This window comes from Natrix helvetica, assembly GCF_964273705.1.
Source record: "Natrix helvetica genome assembly, chromosome: 1".
NCBI classification, from domain to species: domain Eukaryota; kingdom Metazoa; phylum Chordata; class Lepidosauria; order Squamata; family Natricidae; genus Natrix; species Natrix helvetica.
Window position 1 is genome coordinate 302,632,469 of NC_138548.1, and position 26,629 is coordinate 302,659,097.

At 37.9% G+C, this 26,629-nt stretch overlaps 2 protein-coding genes across 6 annotated transcripts in view; one reads left to right on the top strand and one right to left on the bottom strand.

The window, feature by feature from the left end:
• CENPP (centromere protein P) overlaps nt 1–26,629 on the bottom strand; it is a 167,612-nt gene that overhangs the window by 29,641 nt on the left and 111,342 nt on the right. The window lies entirely within an intron of this gene.
• ECM2 (extracellular matrix protein 2) overlaps nt 3,959–26,629 on the top strand; it is a 28,530-nt gene continuing 5,859 nt past the window's right edge. Inside the window, exons 1-9 of one of the 3 annotated variants that reach the window (XM_081934901.1) lie at nt 3,959–4,114; nt 5,428–5,550; nt 8,009–8,317; nt 10,876–11,064; nt 16,627–17,244; nt 17,835–17,950; nt 22,679–22,814; nt 25,884–26,041; nt 26,395–26,534. In XM_081934901.1, coding sequence (XP_081791027.1) covers nt 8,023–8,317; nt 10,876–11,064; nt 16,627–17,244; nt 17,835–17,950; nt 22,679–22,814; nt 25,884–26,041; nt 26,395–26,534 — 1,652 coding nt within the window. In that variant the 5' untranslated portion in view covers nt 3,959–4,114; nt 5,428–5,550; nt 8,009–8,022. Of the gene's footprint in view, nt 4,115–4,856; nt 4,940–5,427; nt 5,551–8,008; nt 8,318–10,875; nt 11,065–16,626; nt 17,245–17,834; nt 17,951–22,678; nt 22,815–25,883; nt 26,042–26,394; nt 26,535–26,629 lie in introns of those variants that run through there. The other 2 variants (XM_081934903.1, XM_081934902.1) reach the window with 2 other exon arrangements.

The window sequence follows — 26,629 nt, forward strand, 5'->3', positions numbered from 1 at the left end:
GAGTCAAACTTTAAGCAAATCCTAACACCAATATCCAAAAGAAGGATATGCAGGAGATGGTTTAAGAAACAAAATGGAAACTTTAGGAATCAGCAAGTGTAACATACAAACACACACACACACACATACACACACACACAAAGTCCATTAAATCATCTGTTTTTAATAGAAAGCTTTTCAATGTTTTTTCACAGAATCTATATTGTTGGTTATAAAGATATTAGAGACCATTCATTAAAAAAAGAATGCAACTATAGGGTTCATATTTGTAGTTTACTGTGCCAAGCCATTTCTTATTGGAGCAAGTTGCTGACTCTTTTAAAAAGAATTCACTTTGGTTTGTGCTCCCCATAGAGACTGCAATATCTTCTCTCAATCCCTCTTTGAGAGAGGAATGGGAGGTTCAAAAATGTGAAAAATAAATAAAATAAAATCTTTTTTTTTAAAAAAAGGAAAGTATTGCTTTTCTTCTACATTAGAAGAGTATTTTTTTTAATAATTCGCAATTATCCCATGTTGATTGGAATGTGATTGCAAGTATGTGATCTAATTTTTAACATTAATATTAAAGTTTTTGCATTGCAATAATTTGGCAAAAAGATCTATAGCAGGATAATATCAATAGTGGAAGATATCAAAATACATGTCTTTCCGCCACTTAAATATCAGTCTGTTTGGCTTCATAACATTATGATTGGATACTTGTCAAGTTTAGTAAATAGTGCAGTTTTACAGACAGCTGCCTGTGCCTGACTAGCTTTGAGCAAGGAATCATATTCTATACTAGTTTATGTGTTTATATTTCGAAGAAGAACAAATATTGAGCTAACTGTTAAGCCTGTGTATTATTCACTGGCTTCTGATTCTTCATTATCTGTTGACCTCAGTGCTAGGTCCGTCTGTCAATAACTTCTCTGAGATTTTGGAAGGTCATTGCTGGTCATTAATGATAGTATTGTTTCTTCTCTCTGCCTTTTCTTCTTTCCCTTCAGTTTTTCCAGACATCAAGGTCTTCAGTGACTCTGCATCCACATTATTAGGATTGTCTGCTAATGTAATATTAGGATTTTTTTAATGTGGAGCAACAAACAACTTTTGCATTCTCTTCTTTCATCTTCAGCTTAAAATCTTTCTTGCCTCCAGTGGTTAAAATTAACATATTTGAAATAGCTAATGTTTGTTCTGGCAATTCTAATTCTAGTTCTTAATTCTAGACATTCCAGCATTTCTCATACTACAATTTGCATATAAATTAGATAAACAAGATGACAGTACACAACCTTGGCAAATTCCTTCCCCAATTTTGAACCATTTAGAGTTGTATATTCTGTTCTAACTATTATCTCTGATCAACATACACATTCTTCAAGAAGCAAGTAAGCTGGCCCAATACAGCCCTGTTTTGTTACCAATTTGTGATGGTATAGTCATATGTCTGTTTTGGAACTGCCTTGTCTTTTCCATTATCCATCAGAGGTTCATCAGAGGTGATTTTGACAGCCTCTGCCTCTTTTGAATCCAGAGATTCAAGATTCCACTTTGGGCAGTACATTTATTTAATTTATGTTGAAGTATGGATTGAAAATTTTTGAACACTAATATACAGATTTGGTATTTTGAGCATTCTTTGGGATTGTTCCTTAAAACACCACCCTCTATTTTCAAGAGGCAAATGCAATAGTGTAAAAACATCATAAAGCCTTAATCACTATAATCACAATTTATCAGGATAACAAGGATGAGGAAGATGACAATTATGACATAAGGATACCAAATATAGATTACGTGGAAGATGCTTTCTGAATGACCTCTCTGAGTGTATTTTATTGCTGTATGATTATTTAGATGTTTATCTCCTGCCTCTCTTCCATCCTGACCAGTTAGCTCTGAATTACCATTTGGTTTTAATATTTCTTTGGACAAGGCAGCTTGAGAGAAATTGTTGAACTGCCAGGAGCAAAGGCTGTTGTAATTTATGTACCTCTACCGCTACTGAGCATTCCTTTACCAATTAAATTGATGGGCACTTCCCTTACAGATAATAGATGAAAACTAATTATGAGTCACCATCCTGCTCGTACACACACTTAGTAGTAAATAATCAGACTGGGGAAACTGTTCTCTAACCTGGCCTACTTTAATATACTGATAGATAACATAACTACTTGGGTAATTTAGGAAAAATGTGTTTCCATTAAATAACTAAGAAGATGGGTTTTAAAAGAGGTTTGATTCTCAACCCTGTAATTATTAGCTCAAGCTGGCCTCAAATCATTCCTAACCCTGATTCTCTGACAGAAAATAATCTCAGTCTTAGACTTCATGCTAATCTCAGATGTATTCTTCCCATAGATCCATGATGGTGAATTTATGGCACACATGCCACAGTGGGACGTAAGCCGTCGCCCCAGCTTAGCTCCACTGCACATGCACGCACACCTCCTGCCGGTGATCCAATTTTCAGGTCTCTGCCACACATGTGGTAGACACACGCTCATGTGTGGGGGTGGGGAGGTGCGGGAGGCACATATGCATGCATGAGGGGAGCACAGGGGGGTGCAACACATCCCTGCGCCCATTTTTGGTCCTAGGAGGCTTCAGTGAGGCCTGCTAGGCCCAAAACAGCACGGGACGGGGGAGCGAGGGGGTTTGCATGCACAGGGGGCTGGGACACATGGGGTGGTGTCGGTGCACACATTGCATTATGGGTCTGGGCACATGCGCGCTCTCGCGGACATACTTTTTGCAACCGAGGACAAAAATGTTAGCCATCACTGCCCTAGTTCTTCCAGATCTCTCTCCAGATCTTCCTGCTGCCATATAACTGGGAGGACATATAGTACTCATTGTTTCTTTGAAGGTCATATTCATGGATCAATGACCAAATTGATCAAATTTGGCCAAATATCTTCCATAAAATTGTCACAACTAATTTGGCACAACTAATTCACCTAAGGTTCATTTTGATTCCTTGTGATCCTTGAATTCAGTTTTTAATGTTTCTCTAATGCTACTTTCCAGACTATATTTGGTACATGCAATTTTGTTTAACACTTGAATGTTAAGTCTTCTCAGGATTCTTAATCAAACATGCATATCAAACATCTACTGAACAAATAAAGCATAGTCTAACTTGCATAAGATTTGGGGTAATAACAGTACACCGAAGATGTCATTGCTTTTCAAGTTTTATACAATTCTTAAAATTCATTTAATGATGTGGCTTCAAACAAACTGTTTTCAGTTTTAGGATGGATGGACGGACAGATGATAGATTGATAGCACCCTCCCTCCTTTAGAAGACTAGTAGATATAAAGAAGGAAGCACAAGCCAAAGAATGAAGGAATAAAACCCCTGAGACAAAAAGAAAATGAGTAGTAATTCACATTTTCCTTTTGGCTACCAAACCATGGCCCCATCCTCAAAACTATCTGAGTACAGTATATCATTTCAGTACTCAGTTATAATTGAATGCGTAAATAACCAAATAAAAACGAATCAGCCATTTTCTTTTCTTTCATAATTTCTTTTTTTGAAATCAGCCCAAAAGTCTGTTAGCTACTGAAAGCGTCAGGCAGAAGGGGTGAGGAGGTAGAAAGCTCTTATTGGAAGAATTGCTATTAAATTCTCTTGAAGAAAAATGTGGCTTTTGAAAGTTTTCTTTCAAACATAAAGAAGCATACAATTTCTAACACACAATAAACTTACACTGACTAAATCTGTGGAAAATGAACAGAACAAATGAAACTCTCTTGCAAATGCCTGTAGTTGTTTTTACTTTTTTTTTAAAAAAGTAATCCTGGTTATGAAAGTATCTTGAGTAAAAAGAGCTCCCATTTGTGCCTTGTCAGCCTAAGGACCAAAAGTATTGTGCTGCTTTTCATTTTCTTGAAGGGAAGATTTTATAGCTGAAGTAGCTGAATTTCTGCACACACCAGGGCAGAGCAGTGCCTTCTCTTCAAGGAAAGGAATTATTTAAGGAGGCATCTAATGTGTGTCCTTCTTTAACTGCCTCTTTTCTCTGAAATAGAGCAGCACACATTCTTCTGTTTTTTTTCCCTGCAGTTGGAGTTTAAATGGCAAACAGAACCTACTATTAGATTAGATTACCAGGTAATGTATTGCATCTACATATTAAATTACTATTTAAAATATGGGAGATTGATTATCAGTGTGTGTGTGTGCGCATTAGGGAACGAATGTAAAATGTATTTGCAGAAAGTATATTGCATTTAATTTCATTAAGCTTAAATGATATGACTAAAACCAATTCTTTTTACATTGGCATAAGTTTAATATGCACATTTGTAATATATACAAATGTAATAAAAAGCATTGTTCACGAAGTTTTATGAAAAATGCGAACGTCTTAGCAATTCCTTAACAATACTTTTTAAAGCTATGTTCATAGCTATGAATTTCAATGGCATGGGATAATCAATAAAAATAACATTGTGTTAAAAATCAACTTCTTTTTCCCAAATGCATTTGGAAAAATTTTCTTTTTACTGTTTGGAGAGTAGTCCATTACAATCTGGGTTTAAAAGAGTAATTTGAGATGAAAGGGTATCTGGATAAATTGATAATTTCCCCTGCCCTTTTCTCATAGAACAAACCGTCAACATAAGGCAATTACCTGGGAAAATAGACTATTCCTCTCTCATATCACCTTTAGTGTGTGGCATATGCAATATGCAGAATATACTCATGTTATTTCCTTAATGCAGTCCAAGAGGAAGCAGCCTCTTGTTCAGTGTATATCCACCCTTTATTGGCCCCCATCCCTCTTTCCTGAACATAAAGACTGATTCAGTAGATCCAGATGATGCTTTTCATGATCCAGAAATAGTAACTGCTACTGCCATGCTCATAGCTTTCATCGGGAGCATATGATGTGCAGTATTTGTGTGGAACCTGTTCTCATACCTTATACAGAAGGTAAGCCTTAGACTAAACACCATAAAAGGCACCCACCCTATTTTTTTTGGCTTTTAAATCCAGTAAGGGAACAACAAACATAATTTTATGTGAAATCATAAACCAAGGCAAAGTATATACAGCATGGCTTTTTGACTTCTTTCTACCTTCTTTACTAGCAAGGGACGTGGGCTGTGTCTGTGCTCTTCTGTGTAATGAAATATGTTGCAAATCTCCTTGTTTATATGTATATGCACTATTTCTCCCAAGGACTAATCAGAGTGGGTATATATGTGTAGCATCTATGTATGCATATTTCACTCTCCTCTCTTATTGTGCATGTATGAGTACATAGGAAGCCGTGGGAAGGGCTCCATATGAGCTTGTCTGGGTCATATGACTAAGGGGGAAGGGTGGAATAAGCAACATACCATCTGATTGCCTAATTTCCTTTCCCATAGGGAAACATTAGAGCAAATTGTCTGAATTTATTTTCTCTACTCCCACAGCCTGATCCAGCTCGCTGATTTTGCTCTGTTCTGAATTTGGAGAATTATCCTGCCGATTGACAGACAGAGAGACAGAATCCCAAGTTCTTTTACATAATTACTTTTCAACTTTTCCTTGGGTTGGTAAGAATAAAAACTACCAACTTTTGCCCTGAAGAAAACTTTTGCTAGCCATTTTTAATATATAGCATAATTATAACTGCTGTAATGTTACACAGCTTTACTTTAAAGTAATAAACAGGATATTAACAGCCTTATGTCATTTATAATTCGCAACATGTAGTCTAAACTAAGAGCCTTCTTCACAAACAAAATCCAATTGTTTATAAAAGGAAGCCAAAGAACTTGTCTTTGTAGATGACAATGTGACATTCACATAGAATAAACTTGCAACAATATTTCATTTATTAATCTCTTTAGATTAAATTCAGAGAAATCATCTATCTATATCATTTAAGTATTAGTTTTAGTAATTAATTTCCAGTCTTTCTGATTATTCATTAATCCAGAGTAAGAGGATTATACTTCTCTCTTAAAGCAGGGGTCCCCAAACTGTGGGCTGCGGCCCACTAGTGGGCCGTGAGTTGTTTACAATCGGGTCGCGGAAACGGCAGGCGAGTGCACACAAGGCCCTTAACCACTGTCTTCACTGACAGGCTTAATAAAACAAAATGTTTAAGGGAAATTGGAAATCATACCTTTAACTATAATCAGATTAATATGTCATTCCATATCTTCACAGGATATGCTTTACATGTTTACAATAAATGTTTGTTGAGATTAATCATTGAACTAACATTTCTAATTATCGTAATTCAGATCTGGAACTATGCTAAACCAATTTCCTTTTTCATTAATCAACCTCACCTTGGCGAGATGGGCAGTGTACAAATTTGATAAATAAACAAACAAAATAATAAACATGGTTCAAACAGCTGGCTCACATCTAGGTCAAACTTCAGTTTGAAACTGGAGTCTTGTCTTTCCATAGTTCAGCAGTGCAAAAATGAGATTCATCCCGGTCCAAATATAACAGTACAACAGAATAACAGAGTTGGAAGGAAACTTGGGGATCTTCTAGTCCAACCCCCTGCTCAAGCAGGAAACCCTATACCATTTCAGACAAATGGTTGTCCCGCTGGGCGAGATCATCCGTGGTTTTGGGGTACGGTATCATCAATATGCTGATGATACCCAACTTTTCATCTCTACCCCAAACCACCCAAACAATGCCCTCGACGTGATGTCTTGATGCCTGGAGGCTGTGCGGATCTGGATGGGGAGGAACAGGCTCAAGCTCAATCCCTCCAAGACTGAGTGGCTGTGGTTTCCGTTATCCCGATTTGTACATCTTGTCCCATCTTTGACGATAGGGGGAGAAATTTTAGCCCCCTCAGAGAAGGCTCGCAATCTGGGAGTCCTCCTGGATTAGTTTAGTTTAGTTTAGAAGAACACCTGACGGCCGTGACCAGGGGGGCCTTTTACCAGGTTCGCCTGGTACGTCAGTTGCGCCCCTTCCTGGATCGGGATGCTCTGTGCACAGTCACTCATGCCCTCGTCCTTTCTCGCCTGGACTACTGCAATGCTCTCTACATGGGGCTGCCCTTGAAGAGCACCTGGAGGCTTCAGCTGGTCCAGAATGCAGCCACGCGGGTTGTCATGGAGGTACCTAGGTGCTCCCATGTTACACCCCTTTTAGGCGGCCTGCACTGGTTGCTGGTTGTTTTCCGGGTGCGATTAATTATGACCTTTAAAGCGCTCCATGGCTTAGGCCCAGGGTACCTGCGAGACCACCTACTGCCACCAGTAGCCTCCCACCGTCCAGTACGATCCCACAGAGGTGGCCTCCTCAGGGTGCCGTCGGCCAGACAGTGTCGGCTGGTGACCCCCAGGAGTAGAGCCTTCTCTGTGGGAGTGCCTTCCCTCTGGAATGAGCTGCCCCCGGAGCTTCGCATAATCCCTGACCTCCGGTCCTTCCGACGCACCCTAAAAAGTTGGCTTTTCCAGCAAGCTGGCCTGGCCTGTTAATTTTAACTTATTTTAAATGTATTGTCTTTTAAATTCGGTTTGTTTTTTGGATATGTATTTAATTTTTTTTAACTTTTGGGATGTGTTTTTTTTAAATGTTGTATGCCGCCCTGAGTCCTTTTGGAGAAGGGCGGCATATAAATAAATAAAAAATCTCTTCTTAAAACTCTTCAGTGTTGGAGCATCCACGTCTGGAAACAAGTCGTTCCATTAATTAATTGTTCTAATGCCCCTTAGTTCTAGGCTGCTTCTCTCCTGGATTTGTTTCCATCTATTGATTCTTGTTCTGCCTTCTGGAAAATAGGTTAGCCTCCTCTTCTTTGTGGCAACCTCTTAGACATTGGAACACTGCTATCATGTATTTGCTTCCAAAGAACATTGCTTTATCTAGTTTATGTACAGAAGATTCTCACTCTTATTTAATTTGTAAATAAAAATAGTCACTGACCTTGTCTTATACTCTCTACTTAATAAGGACCTTAATAATGCACTTTTCATTTTTAATTCTAATCTCTTTAATCTTCAAATGACAGTTTCCTTCTTTTTTATGCAGCACTCCAGGGGACAATGCAAAAACCAGTCCTAGTCTACTGTCTTCTGCTTGTTTATTTATTCGTTGCTCTTGTCCAGAATAAATCCAATGAAATGCCCGGAAGAGCAAGGCGAAGAATAATCTATAGAAGACTACGAAAGATCCCCTTAAGGAATCACAGTTTAAATATGCAGTCACAAATTAGACCTCCAATCTCTAGAACTCCATTAATGAGTATCCCACTTACTAATATTGATGGAGATATCACTGGAGTATTTAACTCTCTTACCCAATTGGATGGCAAAGAATCCAATTATAATATTTTGCCAGGTAAGCAGGAAAAAGTTATTTTTTATAACATCAATGTAAAAAAGGAAAACTATTCCAAATAGATGAATTCTTCTCGTTTAATCTTGGGTATCATGTATGATTTTCATTCCCTGTAGAGAAATACCAAAAATCTAATAGTGGATTGGGTGCTCTTCACCTAATGCGTAGAAATAGATTTTATTATTTATTTTATGACCTCCCAACTCATACTGCGTTGATTCACAATATGAGATCTCAATAATCTAAACATTTAAACATAAACAAGTATGATATTTTTTTTGCACTCATGTCAGAAACACCAAGGTGCTTCTGGGTTGAAAGGACTAGCTGGTGACATCGTCATTGCCCTGGGAACGTCCGTTGGGGGCTCCTTTCATGCCCCTGGCAGGAACCGGAGTGAAGACTGATAGCTCAACCTCCATGGCAGCTCTTGGGTCTCAAACGCAGGTTTGCTAACCTCCTGTCCAGCATTCCAGCCACTTGAGCCACCATGCTCCACAAGTGTGATTAAATTAAAAATACTAACATGCTAATGTGGAAGCCAAGTGATTTTCTACTACCAGGTCATATAACTGACATTTGCACTCTCAATGGATGTGCAAACTGATTTCGTGAATGTTTCAAAGCTAATTCATAATTTTAATGCTCTGAAACAACCATCCTGTCAACTATGTTGATCCACTTGCAACAAAAGCAGAATAATATGGAAAACATATTATTTCTATCAATTTCAGTTGATCTGGGTCAAGACATTAGAAACAGTCTGTTGTAAAAAATCACAACTGAGTATTCAGAATGAGAGCTTCAAATATTTCTATTAATGGTGTTTTCAGTTGAAAAGGCTTTATATAAATCAGAACATAAACAGTGCCAATGCAGCTTCCTATGATGAAATACTTTAATCCGCAATGTTAAGTCTCTCTATGCTAATATGATGCATTTCAAAGCTAAACCCAATATTATAGTAGTAGATATCTCAATTGAAGCCCTTAAAATGCAGATTTTATCAGTACAGCCCATTATACCTTACAAAACTTTTCTAGAAAGTTCCATAGCCCTCTGAAACACATTTGGGTGGTACTGGCGCATGGGGAGACAAAAATACACTTGATATTCCAATACTATCCATTCTATCACTAAAGATATACAATTATATAAAACTCTATTATCTATTTCTCCAAGATACTCAAAACTAAAATGTATGTGGTAGTAAAAATTTGACTTAGCCATGTACACTAAAAACATGGTACAAAACTTTTGGAATAAATAAGTATAGTTTCATTAATATATGAACTTAACTAAAGATGAAATCATGGCTTTTACTGTAATATGCAGCAGCAATCTTCTAAATATGCTACCATTTAACATCTAATTCCAAACATTTATATACCAACTTTTATAATATGATTGTATTAAATTGACAAGTATTTACTAGTAGACAATGTCTGTGATTTTTTGTTTTGTTTTGATAAGTCTAGAAATTATACAGTATCATAGTTAGTTGGTTGAGAAACATTTTCATAGCAGATACCTAGTTATTTTAGAAAACATCAGAAACTAATCTATAAACCACACACACACATATATATTCTAAATCAATGATTCCTGTTCAAAGTGCACACACTAAATTAAATAAATGATCTCAAAGTGGAATTACATAGAAAAGGTAGGTATATAAAGCAGTTTTTTAAAATAAAAGGGCAATTAGAACACAAAAAGTATTATTGCAGTTCATTTTTAATAGTCTCTCTAAAGCTGTTCATTTGGGAGAATTTATTTTTATATTGAAGGAAATATGCTGGCATACCTACCATACCTTCTATATGAAGTACTTTAGATCCCCCTCAGGAATCATCTGAAGTAATATGTAGTTTCCTCATTTTCCCCTTGATTGTTTCTTTTTATCTGGAATTTTACCCAAAGGTGGAACTAAAACCACTAAACTCAAATAAGTTGGAGCTCAGTACTGAAACTACATCATATTTCTGAAGCTGAAAGCATTGAGGTATCTGCCAAGGATTTCATCCATAAGGTATTTTTAGTCTAGTATTTAGAGTGATTGCAAGTGAAAATCACATTGGAAAAGACCCTACCTATCTCTAGATTTACAATCAACCATCAAATGTTCAATTACATTTTATTAGATATGGACATATATTTTAGAAAATGTTAAATACCTTTAACAAGATTTTTACATCTTCCATTCCTAACTTATTAGATTCCAGGTATGGTACAATAAATATTTACATTTGTAATGAGTATACCACAAGTAAGTCATCAATCAATGGATGACGTAAAGGTATTAAGTTGTATTATCTTCTTTTATAAATTTGTTATGAAAATTCTTTGAAATGAGTTTGAATCTAGGTCTAATTGTTACATTATCAACTTCTCATGTGGGATAATATTCTGTTGCATCACCACTGTCTGTCAGTCTGACAATAATAGATTGCCACGTACATCAAAATTTAGATAAAGCTAGGAGTGAAAATCAGAACCCTTTATAATTATTTTATATATTTGTATAATAAAACCTGCTTTTGGCTTCCATTTCTTAGGAAAAGAAGGACGATGCTTTGCTAATGGAATGATTATGTTTGATAAAGCTGTGTGGTCTCCTAAACAATGCGTTACATGCCTCTGTTCAAAAGGAAAGGTATTCTGTGACGAAACCTCATGCAATCCTCTGACATGTCCCAAATCTACAAAACCTGAAGGAGAATGTTGCCCTGTGTGTCTGGAGAGTGGTACAGTATACTAACTTCTTATATACATTAAGTCAGGGTGGGCTTCAAAATTCTTAGCAAGCAATTCTCTGCCTGGTTGCTGGGTGGGCGTGGCAGGCATGGCCAAGTCGGCCTCCTGCACCATGGTGGGGGGCATTCTTGCCTTCCCTGGGCTTCCGGAAGGCTGAAAACGCCCCCCCCCCCCAAGCTCCGGAGTCCCTCTGGAGGCCTTCCAGTAGGCCCGTTTTTTGCCCTCCCCGAGCCTTTGCACACATCCTGCATCCAAAACGGACTGCATGTGGACTCCTGGGAGGGACTGGGCCAGCCAGAAGTGGGATTTTGGGATTCTCCGAACTGCACAGAATCTTAGCTAGAGGTTCTCCTGCACCCCTGCAAACCCCCAGCAGCCCACCCCTGCATTAAGTGTTATATGCCTATGACTCACAGGAAGTCCTTGACTAAAACATTCATTTAGTGACTGTTTGAAGTTAGGATGATAGCAAAAAAAAAAAAAAAAAAAAGTCTAGTCTCTGCACTTACAACCAGTCCTTGAATTTACAATCATTACAGCATTCCTATGATCGCCTGATCAAAATTTTGGCAGTTGGAAACTGGCATATATTAACAATGGTTGCAGCACTTCCAGGTCAGATGATAAACATTTGCGATCTTCCTCCCCGGTTTCTGACAAAGTTAATGAGGAAAACCAAATTTGCTTAATGACTGTGATTCACTTAACTCAGGGGTGTCCAAACTTGGGAACTTTAAGACTTGTGGACTTCAACTCCCAGAATTTCCCAGCCAGCATGGCTGGCTGGGGAATTCTGGGAATTGAAGTCCACAAGTCTTAAAGTTCCCAAGTTTGGACACCTCTGACTTAACTGCTGTGGTCATTAACTTAACAGCTTAACAACAAAAAAAGATTGTAAAATTGGCCACTGCCCTGCCCAATTGGGCAGGGAATGGACATTCTAGTTCCAATTATGATTGTATGTTAAAGGGTACCTGCACATTTCAGGATATATTAATTTCTTAGATATAATTTGAACATAATATGCACACAAGCATATTTCACATATGTCTTCAATTATAGTCAAAAGCTACAAGGGAATGAAAAGGAAAATAATTCAGTGACCCTTGAACGCAACTAAAACATTAGTTTAGAAATTGGGATTTGTGAAAATACTATTTAATCATACCAATAATATTTTAAAAAATCATTCAGAATAACATATCCTCAATGGAATATAATCGCTTTAGGGCTCTCATATATACACATACATACATACATACATACATACATACATACATACAATCCAATCCCAAAATATCAACATACAGTACACATGTGTAGTGTTCATAGTATAAAGTAGAAGAATGTGGGTTGGACAGCATCACCACCAGATGGATTCTAACTGGCTGACCAACCGCACTCAACGTGTAGTCCTCAATGGAACTGCATCTACATGGAGAGAAGTATGCAGTGGAGTATGCCAAGGCTCTGTTTTAGGCCCAGTACTCTTCAACATCTTCATCAATGATTTGGATGAGGGAATAAATGGGGAACTCATCAAATTTGCAGATGACACCAAGCTGGCAGGAATAGCCAACACTCCAGAAGATAGGCTAAAGATACAGAAGGATCTTGACAAACTTGAACATTGGGCACTATCTAACAAAATGAAATTCAATGGTGAAAAGAGTAAGGTTCTACATTTAGGCAACAAAAACGAAATTCACAGGTACAGTATAGGTGGTACCTTGCTCAACAGTAGTAATTTTGAGAGGGATCTTGGAGTCCTAGTGGACAACCATTTAAATATGAGCCAGCAGTGTGCAGCAGCTGCCAAAAAAGCCAACACAGTTCTAGGCTACATAAACAGAGGGATAGAATCAAGATCACATGAAGTGTTAATACCACTTTATAATGCTTTGGTAAGGCCACACTTGGAATACTGCATTCAGTTTTGGTCGCCACGATATAGAAAAGATGTGGAGACTCTAGAAAGAGTGCAGAGAAGAGCAACAAAGATGATTAGGGGACTGGAGACTAAAATATATGAAGAACGGTTGCAGGAACTGGATATGTCTAGTTTAATGAAAAGAAGGACTAGGGGAGACATGATAGCAGTGTTCCAATATCTCAGAGGTTGGCACAAAGAAGAGGGAGTCAAACTATTCTCCAAGGCACCTGTGGGTAGGACAAGAAGCAATGGGTGGAAACTAATCAAGGAGAGAAGCAACTTAGAACTGATGAGAAATTTCCTGACAGTTAGAACAATTAATCAGTGGAACAGCTTGCCTCCAGAAGTTGTGAATGCCCCAACACTGGAAGTCTTTAAGAAGATGTTGGATAGCCATTTGTCTGGAATGGTATAGGGTTTCCTGCCTAGGCAGGGGGTTGGATTAGAAGACCTCCAAAGTCCCTTCCAACTCTGCTATTGTATTGTATTGCATTGTATACTAATAGTTCATAGTATACTATCGCTTTAGATATTGATCAGCCTCAAAGTCCGCATTTAAGAACAGTTTAGTGGCATTTGCTGCACAGTGGTAATGATAGCATCCTTATTCTTCTGTCCCAAATCACTTTTTAAGTTTATATCTGGTAGCCATTAAATAAAAGCCACAAAGATGAACATACGTTTTCATAATTATATTGGAAAACTGTAGGACTTAATATCTTACAATTCTGGGACAATAAGACATCCAATATGGAATTGCTAGAACTACCCACAAAAAGGACAATTAATGGCAATTGTGATATCTCTTGCTCTTAGAGCAGTGATGGCGAACCTATGGCATGTGTGCCACAAGTGGCACGCGGAGCCATTTGTCAGGGCACGCGAGGCGCTGCCTTGTCAGCTGGCCAGCGCGCATGCGCGCGTTGGCCAGCTGAGTTCACCTTTTTAAAAGCTATTTTTCGCCCTCCCCAGGCTCCAGAGGCTTTATAAGAGCCTGGAGAGGGTGAAAAGAGCCCCCCCTCGCCCCTCCGGAGGCTTCAGGGACCGTCCGGAGGCTTCCCTGAAGCCTTCGGAACGCTTAAAACGACCCTCCGAGCAAACCGGAAGTGACTTCCGGGTTGCTCGGAGGGTCATTTTAAGCGTTCCGAAGGCTTCAGGGACCGTCCGGAGGGTTCCTGAAGCCTCCAGAGGGCCTCCGGGGAGGGGGAGGAGGAGGCTCTTTTCGCCCTCCCCAGGCTCCTATAAAGCCTCTGGAGCCTGGGGAGGGCGAAAAAAGCATGTAAAACTGGGGGGGTTGCGCGTTGTGCGCGCATGCACACTGGGGGGTCGAGCGTTGCATTATGGGTGCGGCACGCCCGCACACGACCCCCCTGCACTCCCCCCACTTGTGGCACGCGAGCCAAAAAAGGTTCGCCATCGCTGTCTTAGAGTATTACATTACCCAGAGTATAACTGGAAAGGCATGTTTCGGTATCACCTAAACCAGGTGTGTCCAACCTGCAGCGTCTGGACCGTTTGTGGACTGCTTACTTATAGCTAGTAATGTGGCCCCAAAGGTTTGTAAACTTTTAACATTATGATGTAATTTATATATGTATATTAACAATATTATATATGGTTCAAGACAATTCCTCTTCACTTAATGCAGCCCAGGCAAGCCAAAAAGTTGGACTACCATGATCTAAACTTTCAGCAAATATTATTTCTTCGCTTTCTATCTACTATTATTATAATAGTGGAATGCATATTTTATATTGAGATCAGAATCGAACAGATTGACTCAAAAAAGTCTATTGGAAGATTGCAAGTTGGTTTAATTGCAAATTTTAAAAGAAAGCTATTTCTGCTACAGGAAACAATGGAGAGTTGTGACAAACTCTAAACTCCCTTGCTTTTTACCAGGACACACAGATATGTGGAATTGCTGTCCAATGTAATAGCTACTCAGAGGCATGGTGTGCGTCTGTGTGTAGAGAATAAGGAAGATGATATTGACAGAAATATGCAAAAACCATTACCTGGATAAAAAGACTAAAACATCTTTTAAAGCCTGAGAAATGAGATAACATGTTGAGTGGTACAGACAGATCCCTGCTTGATTAACTGTAATATGATATGAGTACAGCTCAGTCAAACTGGCATCATTCTATTATCGTAGCCCATCTTAATAAGGATAGTTTAGCTTTCTTGCAGAATTGATTTCCTGGCCTGGTCAACTTTGTGGAGTGACTGGGGAGGAAACAGAGGGGAGGTGGGGCTTTGATCCCAGTTATGCTTCCTATCTTAATATTTTAACTTCACCTGTCGATGTCTCTTCAATTATTTTTGCAACATTAGGAATAATTTTATGGCACATCAATATACCAAATCACACGTGACAGGCAAAAGTTTTGAAAAGCTCACATGGCAAAGCAAGCAACCACACACCCTTGGATCTCAGCCAATAAAACTTCAGCACTGGACAAGAGAAAAGAAAGTAGAGCTGATTTACTGCAATCCCAAAGCAAATATTTCATCTTGGAATTTTGGAAACTTTACAACAGCGCACAAAACTGTACACATTTTCAGTCTAATACAAAACTTAATTAAGGCTGACATCAACACAGAGCCTTGGGGTTTTAAATGTAGCTTGAAACTCAAAATTAAGAGTTCAGCAAACTAATCTTAACAACATTGTACTAGTATCTTTGTATTTACAAAGACATGGTAACAATTTTGGTAAATTATGAAAGACAATAATGCACATGTTTATTTTGCTCAATGTACATGCAGGGTATTTTCTCACATTAACTCTGACATCCAATTACTAGCTGTGCAGCTACTGTGAGTAGCCTTCTTGTTCAGCCAGGTGCTCTTACAGCTGCTTTCCTCTGAATATTTATTACCCAATTAGCCCATCCATCAAATCAACAGCAGCAGGGATCTAACCAATTGTGTTTTTTTTAAAAAAGGAACCTAATGACAAAGCACTCGGAATAGTCAGAACATTTGAAACAACACAGTTTGAAAGTTTTATTGAATGTCTTGTTTCAATTTTTAAACAGAACTAATAAAATATACATGTTTTAGAGTAATCTTATTAGTGGCTTTTGAGTCAGAACACTTTAAAATCATTATGTTTTGCACCTCTTGATTGTATCTTAACACATTACACCTGTTCAGAAAAATAAAAAAACTTATGAACATGGAATTTTTATGAGAATGTATACCAGTATCCAATCTATACATTTTCTTTGCATGAAATATTTATGAACAAGATAAATAATTAGAGCAACTAATGCTAATAAGAATAAAAATTTAGGACTTTAATATTTAACTAAATATCTCGTTCACATTTTCCCTCTACTTGCTCTCTCAATAGAAGTATAGACAGATATAAGTACATCCAATAAAATAAGTTTATTGGATACCCATAAAACCATAGAAAATAACAAATTAGTCCAATTAATATTTCTGATCTTGTATATAATATAGTTTGCATGCAATATTGATTTTGTATGTACTTTCAGGCACATTAACTATAGGTATAGCTGCAGGTACATCTGTGTTGACACTTATTATAAAATGACAATCCTGTGTTAAATTAGCATTAACTCTTTCTTTTTTGGCTTATATTCAGTATTACCGGTAAGTAAAATTTCTCAAGGAGACACAGCTGAAGTTTCTGGCGATTCTCCTGTGCCAACTAATCCGAGTGAACCAGTCTTGCATGATATGCAGACACAAGATCCAATGCAAAAGAAGGAAGGAACACATGAAAAGAATATTCGTATAAACAATAAAGGAAAGATGAAAAAGAAGAGAATAAAAAGCCACAAACCAAGAAGAAAACATGAACATATCAATGACCAAAGGGAAGAAGAGGTTGAAACCAGATCAGAGGAAGAAAAAAGAAGAGTTTATGAAGAAGAGGAACTAAGAATTGAGAAAGAAATTAAAAAACAAGAGCAAGAACAAGTAGAGGAGGAAGAGCAAAAACAAGAAAAGGAGGAAGAGCAAGAGCACGAGCAAGAAGAAACTGAGCAAGAGAAGGAAGGAAGTGAAGAGGAGGAAGACATATTGCGTGGAGATGTGTTCAGAATGCCCCCACACTTCCCGATTCCTGAGCCTTCTACTGAAATTCCTCCTTTGCCAACTGGATGCTCTGTCTTAGAAAATACAGTAAGCTGCATTAACGCCAAACTCACACATATACCCATCATCAGAGATGAAGAGCTTACAACCATAGAGCTTGACGGTGAGGATTTAAAAAAAAAATACATTGAAAGTATTTTAAAAGTGTTCTTCATCCAAATAAAACCCAGAACTCTGTTCAAAGACATTGTTATAATTATGACAAAATAAACACAGTAAGTTGCTTCTCATTTATTCTGTTCCTGGTGTGCTCATTTACTTTTACTTCACTCACTGCAGAGGCGTAATTATTATTTTAAAATAGGCTACCCTCTGTAGAGAGTTGAAAAGACCTCTTTGTACTGTAGGTAGCAGGTTACTGCAAAGGCAGGCACTGGGGAAGATCTTGAGAAATTAATCTCCTATTATTCATTCCTTTTGTTTTCCAATGTTGCATTTGATTAAACAGTCATGATTTCTGTAGCTGCAATTTCCTATTATGAAAATTGGGAAAGGAAGGAGGATAGATCATTTTTATTTCCTGTTTGCTGTTTAATGAAGAGACCATATAAATCCTTATTTTAAAAAATCCCAGCATAAAAATTATTACTGTCTTCCCCTGCGTTTGGCTACTTATACTGTAAATTTAAAAAGAAAGAAAGAAATGATCAACAAATAGATAACATTCTTAACTTTTTTCTTTCTTTTCCCTAGGGAATGACATCACTGAAATTCCAGATGGAGCTTTCAATGGGATACCTAATTTAGAGAGAATTGATCTTCGTAAAAATAAAATCACATCATTTGGCATTGGCCCACAGGCATTTAAAGTAAGAAGAATCTATACCATCACTGACAAGCACTCACATACACAAAGGTTATATTCAATTTTGAATGAAAAGTTAAATAATTTTATTTCTTGCAACACTGGCATCATTTTACTTTCCTCTTTTTATTTTCAATATTTTAAGTGTTCTAAATAATGGCATGTTTACAATATGATTCATATTATATAAGCATTACTGCATTGAAATAATATAATGGATCGGAATTTGCAACATTTCTTTTTGGTGCCCTCAAGTCAGCCTTATCTCTTGGTGACTGCATGCATAGGTCCCTGCAGTTTTCTTGGCAAGATTTAGAAGTGGTTTGTCATTGTCCCCTTCCAGAACTAAGACAGAGAGTGACTGGCCCAAAGTCCCTCCACTGGCTTTAAGGCCTAAAGTAGAACTAAGACTTCCGGTTTCTAGCCTGATGTCTTAACAACTGCAGTGAAATGTCTCCAATTTAGAACATTACAATTTTTAAAAAGTAAGAATATAAAAATGTCCTTGTGCTTTAAATAGTGCAGTACTATGTTTTTGCTTGTTATGGATTGCACAGTCTTTCATCTATGCCTTTTTTCTTTAAAAGTTTCAGTCATAAAATTCTATATAATTTTCCTGAAGACTATTGCAATCCTTAAGGTATACATCAGATTACATGTTCTTTGTTTTCTTGGCTATCATGAATTCCAAGAGGATTACATCAACAGAAAAAATGTCCTAGTTCTTTATTCCACTTTCTGACATAGGAATATGATCAAGCTCAATATAATGATTGCTTCCCTTTTAACAGTTGCTCCAACTGATATCAGAATAGTATTATTCTGTGCATTGGGTGCATCACTCCTACCCTGTGATCATGCAAAGTGCAAAATAGAAGAGAGATCACCTGGTGTACTATTTTCTATCTCTATTATGCTATTGTTATGTACATAAAAGTATTAAAGCTGGAATCACCAAAAGCCACTCTCTTTGGAATTTTACATGCTAATTACCCACAATATAAGTATTATTTCTTATATTATTTCTTTCCTATAGTTATATGGAGAGAGAAAACTTCTGCCTGTTGTTCATGTTTCTCTTTGCTTTTGCTTGCCTTTTGTCAATTAACTTGATGTTTGCTGGTAGTTCTCTCTCTCTACATAAATGGCTGGTGTGTGTGTGTGTGTGTGTGTGTGTGTGTGTGTGTTTGTGTTCTAGCATAACTCTGGAACGCCTCAAGCAATTTCAACCAAACTTGGTACACAGATGACTTACTCTCTGGAAGAAAATATTGTGGAAGTAAGACACCCATAACACTCCTCGGGGTGTGTGTTCCATTAAGATACAGCCGTAAAATGGCTTTCTACTGTACAGTGCAGTGGAGTTGCCATGGTAACAGCTTCACAGTACTCCACAAGGGGGCTCCCTCTGGTATGGGGGAAAATCCAACATTAGAAATTATGTTTGGTCCAGACATTTCCCCCCTATAAATAAATACTCGGGCAACGCTGATAACCCGGGTTATCAGCTAGTAATAAATAAACTTCAAGCAATATTTTTGCTACCTGTATTAAGTGACATGTGGGCTTGCTCTAATCTTGCTCTAATCTTGCTACAAGAAATGGCTGGGAGTGTGCTGAGTATAAACTGTATAATTTCCAGTGATTTTCCAAAAAGTAGTGTGGGTACAGCAGGGACTTATAGCTAAATCCTAGCACTGGTGGCATCCTAGTTACCAAACATCCTAATTTAATTCCAAGTGCGTAGTCAAGCTGAATCAGCGCTCAGATGCTAGTATTTATTAGGACTTAAAACATCCTACTAGAAGAGTGTTTTTTTTCATTCCTTCAATGCTATCATAAAGTTTTTGGAAATGGCAGTGACATCAAAATCAGATCGTCTCATGCTTGAAGATGAGAAAAAAATACACTGCTGGAGCATGAAGATGGAAACATTATTTGAAAAGCTGACCTCTTTGGAGATATCATGTCCAGAAGCCCAAGCCAGAAGAACAGATGGATACTTAAGTTTGAAATCAAACTGAGATGGAATGTGATGATCTGTAAATTGATTCAAAATTGTGCTTCACAAAGGGAGAATTGTGACAAACATATAGATACTCAGGAATGAACAATAATGCTTGTTCAAGAAATACACAAAATATATGTACCTAGATGACACACTGTTTAATGGAAGATGTTTGAATTAAATTAAATTAAAATAATATATATATTAAAAAAAGAAAAAGAAAAACACAAATCTGAAATTATCAGGACATGAAAGTTGAATGGAACATGCTGGAATATGTCTCTGTTCAGAAGAGACTAAAACAGACTAATGTGAATCTTTCTGATGTTTTAATAAATTACTAAAAAACAATATAGTATTGTTAATCAAACTTCATGATAAATTTACCCATGTGAACCTTGGAGGTCTTATAGTCCAATCCCTTGCTCAGACAGGAAACCCTATACCATTTCAGACAAATGGTTGTCCAATCTCTTCTTAAAAACTTCCAGTGTTGGAGCATTCACAACTTCTGGAGGCAAATTGTTCCACAGATTAATTCTTTTAACTATCAGGAAATTTCTCCTCAGTTCTAGGTTGCTGAATGAAGCAGAAAGGAATTCTTTGAACAAGATAAAAGGGAGAAATGTAGTCTGTCATTACTATAACAGAAGGGGACATATTCAAAGACAATGCGGATTTCCCAGAGCTAAGACCCAGGCAGTAGAAAGATAATGAAATCGAACATCTTAAATGAAAAATCAAGCCTCAGCAGAAACTATAAAACAACAAAGAAAGAATATTTATGTTAGCAAATAAATGCTTTCTGTAAAGTATTTCATGAGGATAGGATTCTGAATTTAAAAAGAAAATCTGTTTGGCTGGAGAATGCTAGATCAAGTCAATATACAGTATTTGCAACAATTATTTGTTGAACTTGAATATTTTGAATAATCTAAAAGGAAATAATAATAATCTAAAAGGAAATAATAATTTAGTAAATGGATGTATGTAGAAAAACAATCTTAAAATGAAATCCCTAATAAATTATAATGAAAGCAGTGATAATTTAATCTACCAATACAAAAAAATGATGTTAATGTTTCTAGGTGTCAGTTAAACAAAAGTCAAGGACATCAATGGAAGTTGGATACCTGGATAAAACAGAAAACCAGAACAAGCTGGCAAGTAAGAAGCAGACAGGACCCCTTGGGAAAACATATGTCGCATCTGTGAATAAATCTATCATAGACAACGAAATTGCATTGCTATGTACAAAGATCAGTAAGAAAACATAGGCGGACTAGACATCAGTAGAAAGATATGGGAGATACTTAAAAGGAACAATGGACTTTAAATCTGTGAGTTGGGAAATAACTTTGACTGGAAATCAACTACAGGATACGGTTTTTTTAATGGAGTGTATTAAGAAGTTGGATTAATGGAGTGTATCAAGAAATAAAGGATAGCAGCCCTAACATCTGCAGAAGCTGAATATTGTGCTGTGAAAAAAAAAGCATGCAGGGAATACACGTGGCCATACAAACTATTGCTAGACTTCAAAACAAAAAAAATGAATAAATCCCAACCATGTTATTTGAGGACAACATGTGATGTATAAGAATTGCAGACACAAAGCACTCCAAACCGAAAAAGAAATACATAGATATTGAACTGTGAAGGACAAACAAGAAAAGGGGTAGGTACAACTGAAGTATCGCCCAACCGATGCAATGATGGCAGCTGTGCTTACCAATCAACTCCTCAGAGCCTACTTCCTCAGGTTAGGAGAAGCCCTGGGAGTCAGTACATGAAACCAGGACAACCCACTACAGTACAGAATGCCATTGCCAGAACTGATGCAAAGGGAAAAGTTTGATACATCATACTTCTGTGCCAGATGGTTAGTTTCATGTGAAGAAGAGAGGGCAGATCACTCGGGGTCCTACTTTCTATCACTAGTCTGTCTCTATTATATTCATAAAAGTTCAAAGCTGGAATAAACCAAAGCCGTTTGGATCTGTTCATAGTAATTACACCAATATATCAGGCTATGGCTTTTGGTAGCTGTACTGAGTACTGAGTGTACTTGCTTTGGTTTGGATATAGGATTGATTGGGAATGTCCTAGGTCCAAACTAAACTGGAAATTACTCACAATAATTTTCCAATGGCAGCCAGTTTGAAGCAGTGGTTAAGGCAGCTGGCTAGAAACCAGAGATCAGTGTGTTCTACGCTTGCCTTGGGCCTAAAGTCAGCTGGGTGACTTTGGCCTATTTATTTTCAGCCCTAGGCAGAAGGAAAAGGCACTTAACTTCCACAAATGTGGTAGCGACTCAAGTGCACACATACTTCCCTAATTGTTGAGTTTATTCATTTCAAAACATATGAGAATGTACTTACCACCTAATATTTGAATTTCCTCCCAAATTCCCCAAATTTGTTTTGTTGTGATAATTTTCCATGTTAATGTTGCATGATACCAATGTCCTACTGTTATTTTTTATTTTATTTCATTTTTAAGTCACTATCTTCCATACATTGTTTAATTTAAATGTAAATCATTTAAAATTATTATGTGGCTGTGTTTTATTTTAGCATGTGTTAGCAAAGGTTCTTTGGCCTTTGAATTTATTGTCTCCAAAAAGCTGTATCAGCACCATGCACCGCACATGTTCTTCGGACCATTAATTGAACTAGTATGGATGAATAAGGTTTACAAAATGAGTCTTTTCTTTTAATGCAGAACTTGAAGAATCTGCAGCGTTTATATATGGATGGAAATACACTAGTTAGTATTCCACATGGTTTGCCACCATCTTTGGAAGAACTTAAAATAAATGAAAATGAAATCCATGTAATTAATGAAGACAGCTTTCAAGGTATTTAAAAATGTTACCTGACATCATTATCATCATGAGAGTTTTTACCTTCATGCAAACAAAACCGAGATCTTTGATTTTCTGGGGAACAGCTTACTTTTCCCTCACTTAGATTCCAACAGTGAGAATTACTTCTTTCATTGCTATAACACAGATGTGTTGCGCTCATCAAAAATTATAAGAGTGATGCAAATTGAGAATCGTAAGATGAATCAGACCTTCTACATCATGATAGACATCATGAAAGTCATTGTTATGAGGCATTTTTTCTATCCATGAATTCCTAAAAACAGCAGGGAGCATTGTCAGATATGGGAATTGCACCTAGGTTTTACAGCATGGTGCTATATACTTGGGCTCAAAGTGGGATTCCCCAAAGTAGCTAGCTTTAGCAACTACATACTTAAAGGAGTTCTTGGTGCTCTTTGAGCTTGGTTTTTTGCTTGCAGACATTTTATTATCCAACTAGATAATATATCAGTACTAACAACATGTGGTTTGTTCCCAGTTTCTATAGCAAAGCTTGCCTTGCAATGTTGGTGGACATGTTGATTTTTCCTGATCAGAGTATTTTCTGTTTGACAGTTTATCTGGAATTTTTGCTTTATTCTTAGCTTTTTACATTCTCTCTTGAATGGTATGTGGATGTGGTTTATCTCTATGTGTGTACCAGATAAACATCAGGAGGCATTAACCTTAGATCAGTGGTAGTCAACCTGGTCCCTACCGCCTACTAGTGGACGTTCCAGCTTTTATGGTGGGCGGTAGGGGTTTGCCGTAACTCTGCTTTATAAATTTTATAAAGTAAAGTTACTTCCCTACTTTATAAATCACCATTACTGTGGAACCGGTGGGCGGTTAGAAAATGTTACTACTAACAGAGATACAAAAGTGGGCAGTAGGTATAAAAAGGTTGACTACCCCTGCCTTAGACAAATAATTAAACAGAAAGTTAATCAGGGAACTACCAGGGAGAAAGCTACATCTCCTTCAACCACCTGGACAAGCTATATGAAAAGGAAACAAACCCCACATTCACTCTCACTGATAATGTTACTTACTTGGGTAATTAAGCCTCTGCAAACAAACAGCCAAGCTCAGAGAACATCATGGACTCTACAGTTCAATGATGAGCTGCTTATATTCTCTTCTATCGGATACAGCCAGCTATCTATTTATCTATTGATATTTATTATTATCCCCCAGCTATCACTGATTGAGGCCTAATTCAGTCATTTACTGGATGACTTATATATGTGCTCCTCCTCCTATATTTTCGGTGTTCTAATAATTCTAGTGATTGCTTCTGATGTTTATTGCCATGTTTTATTAATAGCTACTGTATGTGGTGATCGTAATGGAATGTGTGGATGATCTTGGGGAATTAGGGCAGACATGCTGCCTAGGAAACAATCAGACAAGAAAGACAGGATCCCCCAGAAGAAACTTAATGGTTCAAAGTTTGTAGGAAGAAGGTGTTGAAACTTAGTAAATAGTAAACAATAAAATCTAGAACCAACTTCAGTCCTACAGTGGGTGTTAATAATATGATGCTCGTAACTGCTGATATTTGCAGCTCTGACCCAACTTTCAAAGTATTTATAAAACAGAATTACTGAGAGATGTTTCATGAAGAAAATGTATCTATCTATTTGTCTGTTTAGCTATCTAGCTGTACCTGGAGGGGTTGGGGGTGAGGGGCACCGTTCTGCGGTGGTTCTCCTCCTACCTCTCTGGTCGAACGCAATGTGTGTTGACAGGGGGGCAGAGGTCGAGCCTGAGGCCGCTCACTTGTGGGGTGCCGCAGGGGTCAGTCCTCTCGCCTCTCCTGTTCAACACATACATGAAGCCGCTGGGCAAGATCATTCGTGGGTTCGGGGTAGATTACCATCTGTACGCTGATGACACGCAGCTGTACATATCTACCCCAGACCACCCCAACGATGCCGTCGAAGTGATGTCCCGATGTCTGGAAGCCGTACGGATCTGGATGGGAAGTTACAGACTCAAGCTCAACCTGTCCAAGACAGAGTGGCTGTGTTTACCGCCCCCCCGGTTCAACCAGTTGCATCCATCACTGGCCATTGGGGGCGAACAGTTGGCCCCCGTGGATCGGGCACACAATTTGGGCATCCTCCTGGATGCCCGGCTGTCAATGGATGACCATGTGACAGCCGTGGCAAGGGGGGCGTTTCACCAGGTTCGCCTGGTGCGCCAATTGCGTCCCCTATTGGACCGGAATGCCCTCTGCACAGTCACTCATGCGCTTGTGACGTCTCGACTGGACTACTGTAATGCTCTCTACATGGGGCTACCCTTGAGATGCACCCGAAGGCTGCAGCTGGTTCAGAATGCGGCAGCGCGGACAATTGTGGAGTCACCAGATACTCCCACGTAACACCTCTGCTGCGCGGGCTGCACTGGCTACCTGTGGCCTTCCGGGTGCGTTTCAAGGTGTTGGTTATCATCTTTAAAGCGTTCCATGGCACAGGACCTAGTTATTTGCGGGATCGTATCCTGCCCCATACATCCCTTCGACCGATTCGCTCTCACAGAGAGGGACGCCTCCGGGTGCCGTCCACTAGGCAATGCCAGCGGGCGACGCCCAGGAGTAGGGCCTTCTCTGTGATGGGCCCGACCCTCTGGAATGACCTCCCCCCGGATATCAGAACTACCACCGACCTCCGCTCCTTCCGTAAGAAGCTTAAAACCCACCTGTTCAATTTAGCCGGCCTGACCTAGTCCCAATTTTAGTCCCTCAGGTCTGCATTTTTAAATTTTTAGGGGTACGTTTTTTAGTGGGTTTTAACTTTTATTACTCTGTACAGCAGTGTTTAGGTTTAATTCGCTTTTAAGGGTATAGGGTATTTATCTTTTGTATTTGTTTTTAATGAGACGCCTGTACACCGCCCCGAGTCCCTTCGGGGAGAGGGGGCGGTCTATAAATCTTGTAAATAAATAAATAAATAAAACCTACCTACCCACCTACCTACCATCAAATAGACAGATGGGAATGTATATTTAGATCCAAAATAAGTCTTCTTTTTATTTCTTTTTTTATTTCTAAAGGTTTAAAAAAGTTGTTAATACTGGAATTAGAGAGCAACAAACTTAGTGAATCAAATGTCAGCCCTTTAGCTTTTCAGCCTTTGAAGAGCTTGTCATATTTGCGGCTTGGACGAAATCAGTTTAGGACTATTCCACAAGGTCTGCCCGATTCTATTGAGGTAAAATAATTTTTAAAATTGTTAATGTACTTTATTTTGTAAAATTTAAATATTTGTTCAGGAGATAGTTATACATTAGTAATAATCAATTTAAGTTCTTAGACCACTTGGCACTTTAAGTGTAGAACACATTCTACTCTTCATAATATCTGAAGGAAATACAGTTACTGTGTTGCTTATTCTTTCAGTTACAACTTACATTCTCTTACCCAACTTTACATAAAAATAGCATAGCAGCTCTATGAAATCAATTTCAAATCATAAATAATAGATTTCAAAGAGCTATTTTAAATTTTAATATACCAAACCATATGATTTCACTTGTTTCTTTTTTCTACCATTTGTTTAAGTAGGAACTATACCTTGATAATAACCAGATAGAAGAAATTTCAGAACTATGCTTTAATCATACCAAAAGCCTAAACATCATTGTTCTAAGACACAATAAATTAGAAGAAAGCAGAATAGCCCCATTGGCATGGATCAATCATGAGTAAGTACAAATTACCAGCAATATTTTTCTAATGTAAAAATAAAATAAGTTAAAATGTGTAGAAGGCAAGTTTTCTACAATTGTATTGGAGTTCA